Below are 18,527 nucleotides of genomic sequence, written 5' to 3' on the forward strand. Positions count from 1 at the left end.
CACTCTGTCGCGGGGATTCGAACCGCCGACCTTCTGATCGGCAAGCCCAAGAGGCTCAGTGGTTTAGACCACAGTGCCACCCATGTCCCATGGGTGGAGATGTATCCCTGATTAAATAGCTCCCCCTACAGTGAAGGTGGCAGCATCCTTGCAGGGTTGAGGATCCACGAGAGATCCTCCATGAAAGACATCTGTGATTTATTTGCAAGAAGATCCAAGTGGGCTTACATTTGAAATCCTAAATTGAGCAACAAAGACAGTAGCATATCAGAGTAAGACCACCCAATGAAGCCATTAAAATGAGAGTTGGCACAAAGCAACACAAGGGTGTGTGTGTGTGTTTAGAATCATTCAGTATAGACGAAACTGCCACAATAAAAGGAGCTTAGGAACAACTATGTTTGCGGCTCATGGGAACCCCTCTGGGGAGAGACTTGCGGAGTCCAGGTGTTGCAACGCTGAAAGGGTCCAGTCCTGTGTTTCCAATCAACTGCGGTACCTGCAAAGGTGGTGGGGAACTGAGCAGGGCATCTGACGTTGACGGCAGGTGGGCTGGCAGGTTCAGGTGGGAGGTGGCAGCCCTTCAACTACTCTCCTTCCAAAACATTTAAGGAATCGATTAGAACTTCCAATACCTTGTTCTCAGCATTGTAGTCCCTGATTTTTTCTGATCTCATGGGAATCCACGCACATTTACAAACCCTACAGCGATGTCTAGGCTGGCTTGGTCATATCTACAGAATGGAAGATGGCAGGAGGTGCTCTGTCTTCCAGCAACCGAGCCCATCAGCAGACCAACTGGGCATTACAAAGATGTCTGCCAACATGACGTGAAGGCTGGCAACATTGACCTCGCCATGTGGGAATCTTGCAGTGCCTGGAGGCAGTCAGGTTGTGCATCCATAGCAGTGACCGGAGGAGGAATGACTGCTGGGAGAGAGCGCAGAATGAAGAAATGCCATGATACATAGGCGGCAGCACAACCGGACGCCTTCGTCTGCCCCAGCTGCAAGAAAACATGTCTCTCCTGCATCAGTCTCTACAGCCACAGCAGGCGCTGTAACTCCGGCAGTTTGACTTCACCCCCAAAGGTGCACTCTTCCTTTGTCTCCCGAGGCAAACGGATGCCAACCAGAAGCTAAGCACCCCAAGGTTGCTTGCCCCTTGCTCTGTTCTCTTCTGCCAGAGGTTTTCAAGCACCTCTGCTTGGGTGGGGGAACAAATGGAAGGTATCTTTCTCAGGTGTGCTTGTAGAAAAGTCGGGAACTATCCTCTGCCCAGCAGATTCCTGTATGTGTTTCAGGCTTTTCATGTTCTTAATTAAACCTGCTCCCTTGTATAGTTTTAGTTTTAACAACTGGCTTCCGGTGCAAAATGTGATGGGAGTGGTGAAAACCAGCTTTAACGCCCTACTCCCACCTTGCTACCCCTCCATTATTCCTGTGCTTAGGAAACGTGAAAAATGTAACAAAAGAACAGCCAAGGCCATTTGGGGTTTCCCACTGCAGGCATATCCCCGCCTCATTTTAGAACTGAGCACCTTCCTGTTCTTTGCATTTGGGACCTCTTAATCCCCGTAAGAAGCGCTTGTGGTATTGTGTTGGGCCAAAGAACAACTTCAAGAGCAGGAAGTGACTTGCGGGCTCAAGGGCTGGCATCTCTTGGGTGGCAACGTACACAAAACATTATGCCTCTGAATACTAGGTGCAGGGAGCCCCAGGTGGGCAGAACACTGCTGTGCTCATGTCCAGCTTGCAGGGCATCTGGTCGGCTGCTTTGAGAACAGGATGCTGGCCTAAACGGGTCTCCTTTGGCCTGATCCAGCAGACGTGTCTGAAGTTATTTAAACAGGCATTCAGCTGCCTTGAAGCAGACCAAAGTGCCACAAAGTAGGGACCCCAGGAGACCAGATCTGGAGATACAGCGGTGCCCCGCAAGACGGAAAACCCGCTAGACAAAAGGGTTTTCCGTTTTGGAGGTGCTTCGCAAAATGAATTTCCTATGGGCTTGCTTCGCAAGACGAAAATGTCTTGCGAGTTCCTGCAGGGTTTTTTTCCTCCCCCCCCCCTTTTCCCAAGCCGCTAAGCCGCTTATCAGCTGATCCGCTAAGCCGCTTAACAGCTGATCGCTAAGCCGCTTATCAGCTGATCCGCTAAGCCGCTTAACAGCTGATCTGCTAAGCCGCTTATCAGATGATCCGCTAAGCCGCTAATAGCGCTAATCCGCTAAGCCGCTAATAGCGCTAATCCGCTAAGCCGCTAATGGGCTTGCTTCGCAAGACGAAAAAACCGCAAGACGAAGAGACTCAAGGAATGGATTCTTTTCGTCTTGCGAGGCACCACTGTACAGATAGGTATGTTTTGGAATGGTGTGGAGTTGGGAAAATAGCAATCTGGTTGGAAGTTGTTGGGTCCGGACACTTGAGAAGCAAGAACGGCTTTCCAGAACTGTGGCGGGGAGAATTTTGAGCAAATGTTTATGCAACAGAAAGCGGAGTCGTTAAACTGCAAAGGTGGTGGAATTTCTACCTGTGCTTCAGTTTCCTTTCCACCCCATCCTCACCGGTTCCCAGGTGTTTACTGCTCCACTTGCTGATCTTAATCACCTTCGTGTGCCCTCCATCCTTCCTCTTCATATGACAAGAACAAGGTGCCTCTCCCCGCCCCTGAAAAAGGCTAAGAAGCCGCTGTTCTGTTTTATCATCATTTAGCACTTTCAGATACAGTGCTACCTTGGTTTACAACCACAATCCATTCTGGAGGTCCGGTTGTAAACCAAAACAGGTTGTAACCCAAAGCATGCTTTTGCCAATGGGGCCTTCAAAAAATAAAAAAGGGTTGTAATCCAAAAAAAGGGACACACACTTCTGGGTTTGACGTGGTAATCCAAAACGGTTGCAAACCAAGGTACCACTGTTTAAGCAGCTTCCCAAAGCAGTTTATAGAAAAAATTAAACTGAGAACCATTAATTAAGGGAACATAGGAAGCTTCCTTGTACAGAGTCCACCTGGCTTCCTACTGAGCTACGACGCTTCCCCAATCGCACTTTTATGTCACAGAACAGAAGCCCGCCATTGAAATCAATACAAATCGATCCATTTTGAAAGTTGGATGAAACCGTATTCGGACGTGGCCTTTGTGGGCTTGGATTCTTTTAGGTTTAATGCGGAAGGCATGGGGGCGTTGCTCCTGGCGGTTGCAAGTTGCCCACAACTCACTTCCATAAAGCGGTGTGCTCAACACACCAGCCTGGTAGACCTTCGTCTCTGGGTCGGATGTTAGCATCACATTCTTCCATACCCTTTTGTGAGAGGTGACCCACTTCCGTAGCGGCCTTACCAGTACGTTTGTCCATCTCAGGATCGATGGGGAGGTTGCTGGTTATGGTGGAACCCAGGCAGACAAAATCATCTCAAGTGTGTGATCACCAATGCTGATGTTTGGAGTGTGGTGATGCCCTGACCCAGGTTGTTGGTCTTCGTCAGGTGATGATAAGGCTGAACCGTCCGCAGGCAAAATGGTTGATGAGCTTCTGTAGAGCTTCCTCAGAGTTCGCTGCCAAAGTTGCATCATCTGCAAATAACATCTCTTAGAAGAGGACATGCCACACTTTTGTCTTGGTGCAGAGACGTGCCAGATCAGGCGACCTGGGTGTGTAGCGTCAATACGGGGGAAAAAATGTTTTTAATCTCCTGGCTCTAAATTGCTTCATGCAATAATAATAAAAAAAGGTTTTCAAACCTGAAACTCAAGTTACTGAATCTGTAGGCAGTTACCCTGGTGCTTGGAACCTGGAACGTGCACCCCTCTATGCCCCATTTTTGCTTTCGTATTTGCACACTTTTTTCTTTTGAAGTGAACAATCGTTCTCCGAGACCACGTGAAGGCAGCTGACGGAGGTGTAAACCACATCCCTGCCTTTGTCTCCTAGGCCTGCAGTCCTCCATCTCTGGCTGCCTGCCTGCGTTCCTTGTCTGCCCCCCTTGTTGCTCCTGCTGAGGCCCAGTGCACAGGGAACTTAAGACTGCCACGCATCACTGCAAGGTAAGATCTGCTTTGTGTGTGTGTGTGTGTGTGTGTTCCCCCTCTTCATGACTTGTGCTGCACCCACCGGGTGCGTCGGTGACCTTTTAGCTGCGCTGCAAACTTCAAATTCCCATACTGGGAGGAGAGATGTGTTGATGCTTAGAAGCTGTGAGAATGAAATCAAACCTCCACATGCAGGGATAGTCTACCTCTGGGTACCGCTGCTGTGACCAAGGAGAGAGGAGGGCCAGTTCTTTCAGACCTCCCAAGACCTGTTGTTCACTGGAGATCTTTAGACAGGGGCTGGATGGTTATCTGTCATCGCACTGCAGACTGGAGCTAGATCATAAGGCCTCCGAGAGCCATCCCAACTCCTAGGAATCTATTCCCTGGTTGTGAGCTTCTCTGATAAGCCTTAGCCGCTCTGTCCCGGATCAACACTTGTCTAGTTGTGTTTTTCCTCTGTAGCGAAGGAGAGGCCCTCTGAAAACTCAAACCTCAAATCTGGAGAGAGCCATCAGGCAAGAACGCTTGCAACTCGGGTGCAGCGCACAGTTCCCCAAGTTCAATCTACTATCTTGAAGCCTGGTGTCAGCGGTAGGCAGGGATGGGCATTTGCCTGGACCCAGATACTGTTGAGAAGCCGCCATGTTCCATGTTACTGTAAACACGTGGCTTGCCACCTGCTGCTGTGCACATTACATGTCAGAATCTTTGGAGTGAACTTTATGGAAGTTCATAAACGCTTGAGATGGAAGATGCAGCGTGGAACCGTCTGCCCATATATCGGAAGCTCCTTAAGGATATTTTGAGGCTGGCTGTAAGTAATGTCAGCCTTTTATAGGAACATAGGAATCTACCTTCTACTGAGGAGATCTCGCCTCCAGATCACCCCTTTTATTGTGCATTATTGATGCTCACAACACTACAGTCGTACCTCAGGTTACATACTCTTCAGGTTACATACGCTTCAGGCTACAGACTCCGCTAACCCAGTTACAGATAGGTAGCCGTGTTGGTCTGCCATAGTCAAAACAAAAAAAATTCCTTCCTGTAGCACCTTAAAGACCAACTAAGTTAGTTCTTGGTATGAGCTTTCGTGTGCATGCAGTGTGTATCTGAAGAAGTGTGCATGCACACGAAAGCTCATACCAAGAACTAACTTAGTTGGTCTTTAAGGTGCTAGTGGAAGGAATTTTTTTTGTTCCGCTAACCCAGAAAGAGTGCTTCAGGTTAAGAACTTTGCTTCAGGTTGAGAACAGAAATGGTGCTCCGGCGGCGCGGCAGCAACTGGAGGCCCCATTAGCTAAAGTGGTGCTTCAGGTTAAGAACAGTTTCAGGTTAAGTACGGACCTCCGGAACGAATTAAGTACTTAACCCGAGGTACCACTGTATTGGGGTGGGAATCCCACCTTCAACATCGTTCGTGCCTCCAAACATTTTGGGGGCACTCCCACTGCCTCATGGCCAATTGGTGCATATCCCATAGCTTCCTGCCGAAACTCCGCAACGTCTTACACCGCAAATGTTCCAGTTTATTTTCCCCCTGCTTTCGTTGTGCTATGGCCTCTCCGGACAGCAATAATGTGGCAGCATCCCAGAACGAACTCAGAACTGCCCACCCACTCCCAGTGTCCCTATTTTCCAGGGACAGTCTCGGATTTACAAAGGCTGTATGCCTCTACAGTCTCCAGCTATAAGCCTTGTGGGCTATTTAATGGTAATTTCCATAACAAAGGAGACTCTTCATTGGGGTGGCGAGGGTGAAGGCAGCCTCCCCCCCCCCCCATTCTTTAGAACTCTGTTCACCATCTCTCCATTCAGTTTGTCTCCATTCAGCACCCTTAAAAAAAAACAAAACTACAGTTCCCATGATTCTTTTTCTGGGGGTGGGGGAGATGTCCTTTAAATGTATGGTCCAGCCTATACCAAATTACATTTTGTTGATCATTCTTTGTTTCATCCCATACTTTTCGGTGCATTTACCCTTCACTTCCAAATCATAAAAGTTCTTTTTTTTAAAAAAAAAAGTGGATTTGTTGCTCCAGGGTGCCCATCAACACACTTCAAATTTGCAAAGCCAAAGTCCCTGTATGAATTTGAACCTCCTCCTCAAAACACAGTCTGGAGGCCTCTCCTATTACAGTGGTAAGGTAAAGGTAAAGGTACCCCTGCCCGTACGGGCCAGTCTTGACAGACTCTAGGGTTGTGCGCCCATCTCACTCAAGAGGCCGGGGGCCAGCGCTGTCCAGAGACACTTCCGGGTCACGTGGCCAGCGTGACAAAGCTGCATCTGGCGAGCCAGCCTAGCACACGGAATGCCGTTTACCTTCCCGCTAGTAAGCGGTCCCTATTTATCTACTTGCACCCAGGGGTGCTTTCGAACTGCTAGGTTGGCAGGCGCTGGGACCGAGCAGCAGGAGCGCACCCCACCGCGGGGATTCGAACCGCCGACCTTTCGATCGGCAAGCCCTAGGCGCTGAGGCTTTTACCCACAGCGCCACCCGCGTCCCATTACAGTGGTACTTCGGGTTATATATGCTTCAGGTTACAGACTCTGCTAACCCAGAGATAGTACTTCGGGTTAAGAACTTTGCTTCAGGATGAGAACAGAAATCGTGCAGCAGCGGCGCAGTGGCAGCAAAAGGGCCCCATTGACTAAAGTGGTGCTTCAGGTCAAGAACAGTTTCAGGTTAAGAACAGACCTCCAGAACGAATTCAATTCTTAACCCGAGGTACCACTGTAGTTTATTCCACCCTGCAAGATACCTTTATCTCTCCCAGTACAAACAATCATAAGGATGTCGCCATGATGCAGTTTATGTGGCTGCCAGCAGATGGTGCTGTGAACTGCAATGTGATGACAAGCTGGGCTGTCAGAGGGCAAGGAGAAGAGAACCAGAGATAGGTCAGGCAGCCCAGGCCAGTGAATGGACGACTGATGAGGTCAAAGGAGAGAGGGTGGCTTTTGGCACCTTTGGCTCTCCTTCATTGCAGGGGGGTTGGCCTAGATGGCTCCCTTCCAGCTCTGCAGTTTTATGGTTCTATGTGAGTGGCTATGGCAAGGGGGTGGCAAGCAAAGCAGGCAGGGGCACATCCCATAGCAAATTTAAATTTTCTCACGTGAGCTGGAATTGATCCACTGAATTACTTACTGGGCCTCTACTGGAACCATAGGAGCCTGCCTTTTTACCAAGCTCAGAACTTTATTTATTTATTTATTTTTATTTTAAAAAAATTATTGATTTTTTAACACATATTAAGCACAAACAATACACAATACAATAACAAACAAACACATAAACAAGTATAATTTCATAACCTTCTTTTCTTAAACCCTGTTTCTCCGACTTCCCCGTACCTTCCCTTTTCTGCATCCCTGTTCTCAAATTTCTTTCAGCAAATCCTCACTTCAAAATTTAATTAGTTGCCCTTTTACCCCTTTGTCTTTTTCCTAATCAATACAGCTGTAACATCTTATTTTCTCTAGCCTTGACGTTTTAGCACTCATTTACTTTATAAAAGTTTTTAAGATAGACTTTAAGCTTCTTCCAATCTTCCTCCACTGTCTCTTTTCCTTGGTCCCGGATTCTGCCAGTCATCTCGGCCAGTCCCATGTAATCAATCACCTTCGTCTGCCATTCTTCCAGTGTGGGTAATTCTTGTGTCTTCCAATACTTCGCTATAAGAACTCTTGCTGCTGTTGTGGCATACATAAAAAATGTTCTGTCTTTTTTTGACACCAATTGGCCGACCATGCCCAGGAGGAATGCCTCTGGTTTCTTAAGAAAGGTATACTTAAATACCTTTTTCATTTCATTATAAATCATCTCCCAGAAGGCCTTGATCCTTGGGCAGGTCCACCAAAGGTGAAAGAATGTGCCTTCAGTTTCTTTACATTTCCAACATTTATTATCGGGCAGATGATAAATTTTTGCAAGCTTAACTGGGGTCATGTACCACCTATAAATCATTTCCATAATATTTTCTCTTAAGGCATTACATGCCGTGAACCTTATACCGGTGGTCCATAACTGTTCCCAGTCAGCAAACATGATATTATGACCAATATCTTGTGCCCACTTAATCATAGCTGATTTAACTGTTTCATCTTGTGTATTCCATTCCAGCAACAAGTTATACATTCTTGACAAATTCTTAGTATTGGGTTCTAACAGTTCTGTTTCTAATTTTGATCTCTCCACCTGGAAGTCAATTTTCCTGTCTTGTTTATACACCTCCATTATTTGAAAATAATGGAGCCAATCTCGTACTTTAGACTTCAATTTCTCATAGCTCTGTAATTTCACTTTGTCACCCTCTTCCAAGCTCAGAACTTTAGTACGGTCAACTCTGACTGGCAGCAGCTCTGCAGGATTTTGGGATGGACTCTTTTCCCAAATTTACTTGGAGATCCTGCCAGAGCGGGTTGACCCCGGGACCTTCTGCATGCAAACAATAAGATTATTATTAAAAATGTTATTATTCCAGCAGGTGGTCTTCCACTGAGCTGCGATCCCTGCGTGGAAGAGTGCTTTGTGGCAAGCACTGAGTGCTGTCCAAACTGTAAGCTGGTGTGTCATTTCACATGCCTGGAGCGAAATGGATCTCGGAGGTCCCACTCACAGCCTCTTGTCCCCAAACCCATGAAAACCTGGAGCTCTGCATCTCTTGCAGATGTAGGACATAATATCATGTTTGAGGATTGGGAAAGATTGTGGAAGAAAGGGGTTAAGTTCACTGCATGTACAGTGGTACCTTGGGTTACATACGCTTCAGGTTACAGACTCCGCTAACCCAGAAATAGTGCTTCAGGTTAAGAACTTTGCTTCCGGATAAGAACAGAAATTGTGCTCCGGCGGCGTGGCGGCAGCAGGAGGCCCCATTAACTAAAGTGGTGCTTCAGGTTAAGAACAGTTTCAGGTTAAAAACGGACCTCCGGAACAAATTAAGTACTTAACCCGAGTTACCACTGTACCTGTAAAGGAGGTACCACTGTACCTGTACCTGTAAAGGAAAATATAATGAAAATGATGTATAGATGGTATTTGACTCCTGTTAAATTAGCAAAGCTATATCATAACTGTGATAATCTATGTTGGAAATGCAAAGAAAAGGAAGGAACTTTTTACCACATGTGGTGGACCTGCCCCAAGGTGAAAGACTTCTGGGAAAAGATTTATAATGAATTGGAAAAAATGTTGAAATATACATTTATATTTTATTTCTTGGAATAATTGGTTTGGAATTGCCCAAGAAAGATGTTAAATTATTTTTGTATGGCACAACTGCTGCTCGAATTTTACTAGCTAAAAAGTGGAAAACGCAAGAATTACCAACTGTGGAAGAATGGCAGATGAAGATAATGGATTTTTCGGACCTAACCGGAAGAGTCTGTGGCCAGAAGGAGGAGGAGTATCAGGAAGAATGGACAAAATTTAATGCTTATTTAGATAAATTTGTTAAGTTAAACTAATCGGAAATAGCTTGCAGGTATTTGATCGGCTTAGGATTTTATATAAGTTAAGTGATGAATTAATATGTTTAATCTCGAATTGAAAAGATATAAGGATGTTAATTGATTAAGTTAAGTTTATAAGAACTCTGATTTGGAGAACCGTTAAAAGGATATGCATTGAAATTCAACCAAGGGGAAGCAAGGAAGTCACTTAACAATGTTAATAAGCGTAATTTTAATAAGGTTATGATTTATGTTTGTTTGTTTGTTTTTAATTTTGTGAAAATCAATAAAAAAAAATTGGGGGGAAATGAAAACCTGGAGCTCTGATTCATCCGCCCAACTTTTTCCCTTCCACCTACAGGGACGCGTTTGGAAGCCAAACAGAAACCCTAGGAAGCCTTTGGCAATGTGGGATTTGTGAGGACCCGTTCACCGTGGCCGCAAAAGATGTCTGAGCCCATCCTTGGTGCCGGCAGGAGCCCGGTGGAAAACGACCCTGGGTAAGCAAGCCTTCATAATAGCTCAGTCGGCAGAGCGCGAGACTCTTAATCTCAGGCTTGTGGGTTTGAGCCCCAGACATAGCTGTCAACCATCCCTTATTTGGCGGGAAAGTCCCTTATCCCAGCGCTGTGTCCTGCTGCTGTCCCTTATTGATGATGTCCCTTAAATTTCCCGGGTTTCAAAGGAAGCAGCTCCTCTCCCTCCCTCCCTGCTGGCCAGGGAGGCTCCAACTGTGTTGCTTGGCTGCGTTGCTCACCCAATAAGGAGTCTAAGAATGACCGGGGGGTGGAGCTTGCATGCCTTGTGCCGATCAAATCGGCCGCGTTGCCTGGGGACTCGCCTTTGCTCAGTGCTTCCCAGCGGAGAGGTGACAGTGGTTTTCCTTGCTGCATCCCCTTTGCCGGGTTGATGAGCTGTGGGGACCACCGCTTGAGGCTTTGTTTGGCTGCTGGCTGGGCTTTCTGCCTTTGGCTCGGAGGGGCTCAGAAGTTGAACATACCTGTGCTTGGAAAATCCCTTATTTTGGCTGCTGATCCCTTATTTTCAAATCTGTAAGTTGACACCTATGGCCCCAGACTGGGCAAAAGATTCCTGCGTTGGACTGGATCATTGTTTCCCTAACTTGGATCTCCAGCTGTTTTTGGACTACAGTTCCCACGATCCCTCACCACTGGTCCTGCTAGCTAGGGATGATGGGAGATGTAGTCCATAAACAGCTGGACACCCAAGTTTGGGAAACACTGGACTAGATGGTTCGCATGGTCTCTCCTAATTCTGCAGTTCTAAGGTTCTATGATCTCTGTGTGACCGAGGGAATAGATTTGCCAGCCTCACTGCGGGCCAAACTGGCACCTTCCAGATGCTGTTGGACTACCATTCCCATAATCCCCAGCCAGCACAGCATGATGGGACTTGAAGTCTCACAACATCTGGAGGTGCTAGGGGCTGGCAGGATGCTGATCAGCCACTGGGGGGTTGAGGAAACGGGGCTGGAGTCTGACTTGTGGGGAGCAATGATTTGTGGGGAACTGTACCAGCCAGAAGTACCAGACCAGAAAGAAGGCTGATTGCCGAAGAATTGATGCTTGTGAATTCTGGTGCTGGAGGAGACTCTTGAGAGTCCCATGGACTGCAAGAAGATCAAACCTCTCCATTCTGAAGGAAATCAGCCCTGAGTGCTCACTGGAAGGACAGATCGTGAAGCTGAGGCTCCAAGACTTTGGCCACCTCATGAGAAGAGAAGACTCCCTGGAAAAGACCTTGATGTTGGGAAAGATGGAGGGCACAAGGAGAAGGGGACGACAGAGGACGAGATGGTTGGACAGTGTTCTCGAAGCTACCAGCATGAGTTTGACCAAACTGCGGGAGGCAGTGGAAGACAGGAGTGCCTGGCGTGCTCTGGTCCAGGGGGTCACGAAGAGTCGGACACGACTAAACGATTAAACGACAACAGTACCAGCCAGGAGGCAAGAGCTGGAGGCAGGGGAAGCTCCAGGGCTGTTTTTGCAGGCCAGGGCGAGCGAGAGACCTTCCTCCTGTTAACTCTTTCCCCACCTCCAATGCCAAGAGCAGTGGACTCGTAATCTGGTGAACCGGGTTCGCTTCCCTGCTCCTCCACCTGCAGCTGCTGGGTGACCTTGGGCCAGTCACACTTCTCTGAAGTCTCTCAGCCCCACTCACCTCACAGAGTGTTTGTTGTGGGGGAGGAAGGGAAAGGGGAATGTTAGCCGCTTTGAGACTCCTTAGGTTAGTGATAAAGCGGGATATCAAATCCAAACTCTTCTTCTTATACAGCCCATGCCACACCCTGGTGAACGGAAAGTGTGAGAGCCCCATCACACTTTTGGACCGGCTCTCTGCAACCCGAAGCATTTGGGAGATTCTTGAGAGCCAACCAGAACAAGCCAAGGAGTTGCTGTCAGTACACCCACCTGGGGTAAGCGGCCAGCACATTTGATTTTTTTAAACGGGATGAGTCCAGTGTGGGCAGGTGTATGGGGTGTTAGGGGAGGGGTAGCACCTCTGGTGGGAGACACATCATGCTCCTTCTGGGGTATGTTTGTCCACCTTGGGTCCCTATCCTGCACTCAGCTCTCACCTGGGGCTCCCAGAAACTGTCATCATGCAACAGTGGCAACACCCTGGAAACGGGTTCAACCGACCAGCTAAACCAGGTGAGGGTGGCCGATGGATCTCAAGCCCTCAGTGAGTTACTGAGTTGAGAAATAAGACTAAGAGCACATATGGATATAGGAATGTATTAGATAATATGTAAAGAAACGGGACGCGGGTGGCGCTGTGGGTAAAACCTCAGCGCCTAGGACTTGCCGATCGTACGGTCGGTGGTTCGAATCCCCGTGGCGGGGTGAGCTCCCGTCGTTCGGTCCCAGCTCCTGCACACCTAGCAGTTCGAAAGCACCCTTAAGTGCAAGTAGATAAATAGGTACTGCTTTACAGCGGGAAGGTAAACGGCGTTCCGTGTGCTGCGCTGGTGCAGGCTCGACAGAGAAGCGATGTCACACTGGCCATGTGACCCGGAAGTGTCTGTGGACAGCGCTGGCCCCCGGCCTCTAGAGTGAGATGGGCGCACAACCCTAGAGTCTGTCAAGACTGGCCCGTACGGGCAGGGGTACCTTTACCTTTACCTTAAAGAAACGGGATGCGGGTGGCGCTGTGGGTAAAACCACAGTGCCTAGGACTTGCCGATCGCATGGTCGGCGGTTCGAATCCCCGTGGCGGGGTGAGCTCCCGTCATTCGGTCCCAGCTCCTGCAGTTCGAAAGCACCCTTAAGTGCAAGTAGATAAATAGGTACTGCTTTACAGCGGGAAGGTAAACGGCGTTCCGTGTGCTGCGCTGGTGCAGGCTCGCCAGAGCAGCTTCGTCACACTGGCCATGTGACCCGGAAGTGTCTGCGGACAGCGCTGGCCCCCGGCCTCTAGAGTGAGATGAGTGCACAACCCCAGAGTCTGTCAAGACTGGCCCGTACGGGCAGGGGTACCTTTACCATTACCTTTAAAGAAATATATAATAATAAGAGTACATTCATTTGTAAAAAAGGAATATACAACGGGAAAGACAGGAAGTCTAGTGTGTTTGTGTTGGTACGTATATGATTTTTGGAAAAATTTGTAGTGTTTTTTCTTTGTTCTTTCTTTTTTTGTTTGTTTCATTTTCTTTTTAGGTATATAAAATCTGTATATAATTTTTTGTATACACGTTGGAAATTATAGTAAGTCCTGTAATGTAATACGACAGTGTTTACCGATGTAATATAAGAATGTTAATAAATAAATAAAATGAAGGGGGGAAAACCCTCAGTGAGTTAGGGATTTCCCCTGCATGGGAAGACAGGCTCTGGTGGGTTGAGCAGCGAGACCAAGAGCAGGTTCAACGGTCAAGAAGGCGGTTTTTGCCCATGCTATAGAGGGAATGAGGGGCAGATGGAGCTCATCCACCTGGGAAGGGAGCCCATCTAGGAGACGGGAAGCTCTGATCCTCAACCTCTGCTGCCTTGTGGGATATCTTCAGGAAAAGAAAAAGTTCAGGAGTACCTAATAGGCCTAGGATTAAATTAGGATTTAAAAATAAGTGGGATTGACAACGGTAAGAAAAGTGAATAAATTAGATTATAACCGGAAATATTTTTGGTTAATAATGATATTGGAAAGCTGTACCATACAGATACAAGGAAATTCAGAAGGGAAGTCAATAATATGTTTATAAGACTGGACTTTTAAAAGAATTAAGTTTGTTGTCATTGTTTATTTGTTTATTTTTGATGCACTCTTTATTTTTTGTTTTTAGTTTTTGTTTGTGATCTTGTTACGTGATCTTTGTTATAATTGTGGAAAACCTAATAAAATTATATAAATGTTCAGGAGCAAACCCTGCACAAATCCAGAGTAGGACCTAAGACGGTTAGATGGTCCCTTGTACGCCTCCTTCCAGTGTTGTAACTCCCAACAGACACTGAAGCAGCAGCAGCAGCAGCAAAGTTGTTCCTTGTCACCTTCTCAGTGTGCTTGCAGATGCAGAGTCACAAATGTTGCTGGTGGTTTCCTCTTTCCTGCTTAAAGGGGAAGGGAAGGAGGTGGGTCTTGCTTCACTGACTGTGCTATCCAGAGGCAAGCGGTTTTCTCATCTCCTTTCTCCCTCAATCTCTCTCCCCTCCTCCTGCCCCCTTTCCTTTTCCTTCTGCGGCCAGACGTTCATTATCGCTGGAAATGCAGCTGGAGGGTCCAGGGAGCTGTTCCTACGAACACAGCAAAACAGGAGTGATGGTGTCTGCTCTTTCTCTATCCAGGACAACGGCGCAGGTGAGTTGGTTTGGTCCCTCTGAGGGTCTTCAGTATTTGACCTGTGCTGAACCACAGATTCATTTGTTCCCAGGGTCTGGTGCTTTGGGGGTATACTGCCTGTGTACATGGAAGCTCTACTGAACTATTGCGGCAAATAGCCACTGCTAGACCATGTGTGCTTTCCTGGGAGCTGGGCAGAGGGGGAGAAGGCTGATTTTCAAATTACCGTATTTTTCGCTCTATAGGACGCACTTTTTCCTCTCCAAAAATTAAGGGGAAATGTGTGTGCGTCCTATGGAGCGAATGCAGGCTCCTTGGCTTCAGCGATAGCAACGCGAAGCCTCCGAAGCGCAGAGGGAGCGCTCCCTCCGCACCCCGGAGGCTTCGCGTTGCTTTCGCTGAAGCCTGGAGAGTGAGAGGGGTTGGTGCCGCTGCGCTCTGGAGGCTTCGTGTTGCTTTTGCTGAAGCCGGGAGAGCAAGACTCTCCCGGCTTCAGCAGAGAGAGAGAGCTGCGCAGCGCCCCTTCAGGCAAGCGGGAGGAGAAATGGAAGGGGCTCCATTTCTCCTGCGGCTTTGCTGAAGGGGCGCTGAGCAGAGAGGGGGAGGTTTTTTTTCTTGTTCTCCCCCTCTAAAACAAGGTGCGTCCTATAGAGCGAAAAATACGGTAATAGGACCTGCACATTTTGCCTTCTGACCTGATTACTGCTGCCGGCCAGTGCCAGCAGGACTGAACTTGATGGACCCCAAGGCCTGACGCATTGTAAATCATCTCCCTACGTTCCCAAGTCCTCGATCCGAGAATCGTACATGCTTGAACCTTTGCTCCTCTCTCCCTGCTGTACCAGCGTCACTGTTCCCCGCCTGGAAATCTACCCCCCCACCCTTGCTCTAACCTTTAGACCCCACTCCCTTCCTCTAAATTAGGCCTCATCCATTATTCATCCCCGGTGGGTTTTGCAACACAATTTCCTCCTGCTTAAAAGGGGAAGTGGTTTGGAGAGGCTTAGAAGGGCTGGTCCTTGCAGGTTGCAGGTCTCTCATGAAATGGGGGTCTCCCTTCAGTTTTGTGGTGGGGCTAGGGGTTAACTCCCCCCCTAAACACTTTTTTGGGATCACTGGCTGAGCTGCTCCTTTATCAACTGCCTCCTGAGAAACGCCACCTTCCTATTTTATGAGCCCAGCCGCAGGTGAGGAACTCTTATTGAATGTGTGGGTAGCGTTTTTCTTGCTGCTTCCAAGGAGCTCAGCTTCTGTGCTTCCCTCCTACCCCTCCTTTATCCCCACAACGACCCAGTGAGGTTGTTGTTATTATTATTATTATTATTATTATTATTATTATTATTATTATTATTATTATTTATACCCCGCCCTCCCCAGCCAAAGCCGGGCTCAGGGCGGCTAACAAGCAATAATAAAAACAAGTTGAATGAATGCAACTTAAAAACAAGATTAAAATATAACATTGAAACATTAAAATATTAAAATGCAGCCCCATCACAGGAGGAAAAAGGAAAAAGGAAAAAGAAAGAGGGGGAGGGAATCAAATTGGCTCCAAGCCAAAGGCCAGGGGGAACAACTCTGTCTTACAGGCCCTGCGGAAAGAAATCAGATCCTGCAGGGCCCTGGTCTCATGAGGCAGAGCGTTCCACCAGGCCGGGGCCAGTGTTGAAAAGGCCCTGGCTCTGGTTGAAGCCAATCTAACTTCCTTAGGGCCTGGGACCACTAGGGTGTTGCTATTTATGGACCTTGAGGCTCTCTGTGGGGCAGACCGGGAGAGGCGGTCCCGTAGGTACGAGGGTCCTAGGTAGGCTAGACACTCATACTGGAGTTACTGTGTGCATTCATTCCTATTTAATTCGCACAGTCCACAGGACGTCGCCCTCAAACAACACCAATCTCCATGCTGTCTTCCTGTAAATTCAAGGTTTGCCCAATACGGGGGTAATCCAATAAGCTCGGGAAAATTGGGCTGCAAACCACACTCCACTCGAGGTCACAGGCAATTTCCGCCTGTGTTTTTGGGTGAGTGGATCGACTGTCACCTTCCGATACTCCCCTTTCCATCCCTACCACTTCCTCATTCTCGTCATTTGTTTACTTGTCACTATTTCTGGTGGTGTCTCTGTATATGGAGTTTTCTTGGCAGGGATACTGGAATGGCTTGCCGGTTCCTCCTCCAGGTGGATCACGTTTGGTCTAAACTCTCCACTATGACCTGCCCATCTTGGGTGGTCCTGCATGGCATAGCTCATATCTTCTCTGAGTTATTCAAGCCCCTTTGCCGCGGCAAGGCAGGCCGATCACCGAAGAATGGATGCTTTTGAATTATGGTGCTAGAGGAGACTCTTGAGAGTCCCATGGACTGCAAGAAGATCAAACCTATCCATTCTGAAGGAAATCAGCCCTGAGTGCTCACTGGAAGGACAGATCCTGAAGCTGAGGCTCCAAGACTTTGGCCACCTCATGAGAAGAGAAGACTCCCTGGAAAAGACCCTGATGTTGGGAAAGATGGAGGGCACAAGGAGAAGGGGACGACAGAGGATGAGATGGTTGGACAGTGTTCTTGAAGAGACCAACATGAATTTGACCAAACTGCGGGAGGCAGTGGAAGACAGGAGTGCCTGGCGTGCTCTGGTCCATGGGATCACGAAGAGTCGGACACAACTAAACGACTAAACAACAACAACATTTCTGGTGTGCTTTGGGATGGTGTGTTTATTTTTATTTTGACCCCTTGGGCTGGTGCAGAACGAAAAAGCTGTACGAGCAAACCACATTAATAATGTCTGCGCCCGATATATTTTGCCAGCGTTCTGGAAAGCGGGTGACGAAAATTTGCGGTTGCTTTCATTTCTCTTCATAGAATCCTAGAGTTGGGACCCCCACCCCCGCAGGGTCATCTGGCCCACCCCCTTGCAATGCTTACTAAAAAGGGAGTTTCAGGGATATACGATTTACTGCCTCATATACAGTTAAAGAAAATTTTGTAAAGATGTTCTTCACACCAGTTAAGTTGGCGAAGGTATACAATTGAAATCCAACCTCTATTGGAGATGTGGTGGAGAAATAGGAACAACAATACATATGTGGTGGAGGTGTGAGGAAATAAAGGAATTTTGGATAGTAGTACACGAAGAACTAAAGAAGATGTTGAAAATATCAATAACAAAGAAACCAGAGACATATCTCCTTGGATTGATAGATGATGAGATACCACGGGGGGGGGGGGGATTTTTCTATATGCAAGTACAGCTGCTAGAATAGTGATTGCTGCTAGGTGGAAGTCACAAACTATACCCATAAAGGAGGAATGGAATTGTAAACTAAATGAATATTTAATTTTGGCAAAATTAACTGTGATAATAAGAAATCAGTCAAATCAAAAATTAAAAAAGGAGTGGAAATGTTTTGATGAATATCTGGCTAAAAACTGCTAAAAAAAGGAAGATATGCTAATATGCCTAGATTAAAATGTGAAGTACTGGATGGAAGAAAAATTAGTAAAGAAAGATAATAAGAATATATAGATGATTTGAAAAGGTTGTGGAATGCAAAGATTCTTGTAAATGGTATAATGTGGAGGAAATTGAGTGGGGGCGGAGGGAAGTGGGAGGAAGGAGAAAAGAATAATATGATTGATTGAGGAAATAGAAATGTAAATGTATGGGGGGATGGGGAGAAAATGGTGTTGGCTTTGGTACATCTGTATTGTAATGTAATATGTGAAAACCAATACTACTACTACTACTACTACTACTAATAATAATAATAATAATAAAAGGGAGTTTCATGAGCTTAGCCCCCCCTCCTCAGATTTGCACAAAACCTGCAAATGGCACAAACAAATTTGCACTTGTCTAACTGTGCTTTTAGGGACGCGGGTGGCACTGTGGGTTAAACCAGGGAAGCTAGGGCTTGCCGATGAGAAGGTCGGTGGTTCAAATCCCCGCAACGGGGTGAGCTCCCGTTGCTTGGTCCCTGCTCCTGCCAACCTAGCAGTTTGAAAGCACGCAGTGCAAGTAGATAAATAGGTACCACTCCGGCGAGAAGGTAAATGGCATTTCCGTGCGCTGCTCTGGTTCACCAGAAGCAGCTTAGTCATGCTGGCCACATGACCCGGAAGCTGTACCGGCTCCCCAGAGTCGGCCACGACTGGACCTAATGGTCAGGGGTCCCTTTACCTTTAACTGTGCTTTTGCAAACTTCTTGGGTGAATTTTGTTTCTTTTTTAAAAAGGTGG

At 47.4% G+C, this 18,527-nt stretch overlaps 1 protein-coding gene across 2 annotated transcripts in view; it reads left to right on the forward strand.

Annotated features, from left to right (window-relative positions):
* Positions 1-3,632: 3,632 nt before the first annotated feature.
* RINL (Ras and Rab interactor like) overlaps positions 3,633-18,527 on the forward strand; it is a 34,958-nt gene continuing 20,063 nt past the window's right edge. Inside the window, exons 1-4 of one of the 2 annotated variants that reach the window (XM_077932297.1) lie at positions 3,633-4,044; positions 9,849-9,987; positions 11,783-11,924; positions 14,194-14,305. In XM_077932297.1, the coding sequence (XP_077788423.1) occupies positions 9,935-9,987; positions 11,783-11,924; positions 14,194-14,305 (307 nt within the window). In that variant the 5' untranslated portion in view covers positions 3,633-4,044; positions 9,849-9,934. Of the gene's footprint in view, positions 4,045-9,848; positions 9,988-11,782; positions 11,925-13,230; positions 13,593-14,193; positions 14,306-18,527 lie in introns of those variants that run through there. The other variant, XM_077932298.1, reaches the window with a different exon arrangement.

This window comes from Podarcis muralis, chromosome 7 (genome assembly GCF_964188315.1).
Source record: "Podarcis muralis chromosome 7, rPodMur119.hap1.1, whole genome shotgun sequence".
NCBI lineage: Eukaryota > Metazoa > Chordata > Lepidosauria > Squamata > Lacertidae > Podarcis > Podarcis muralis.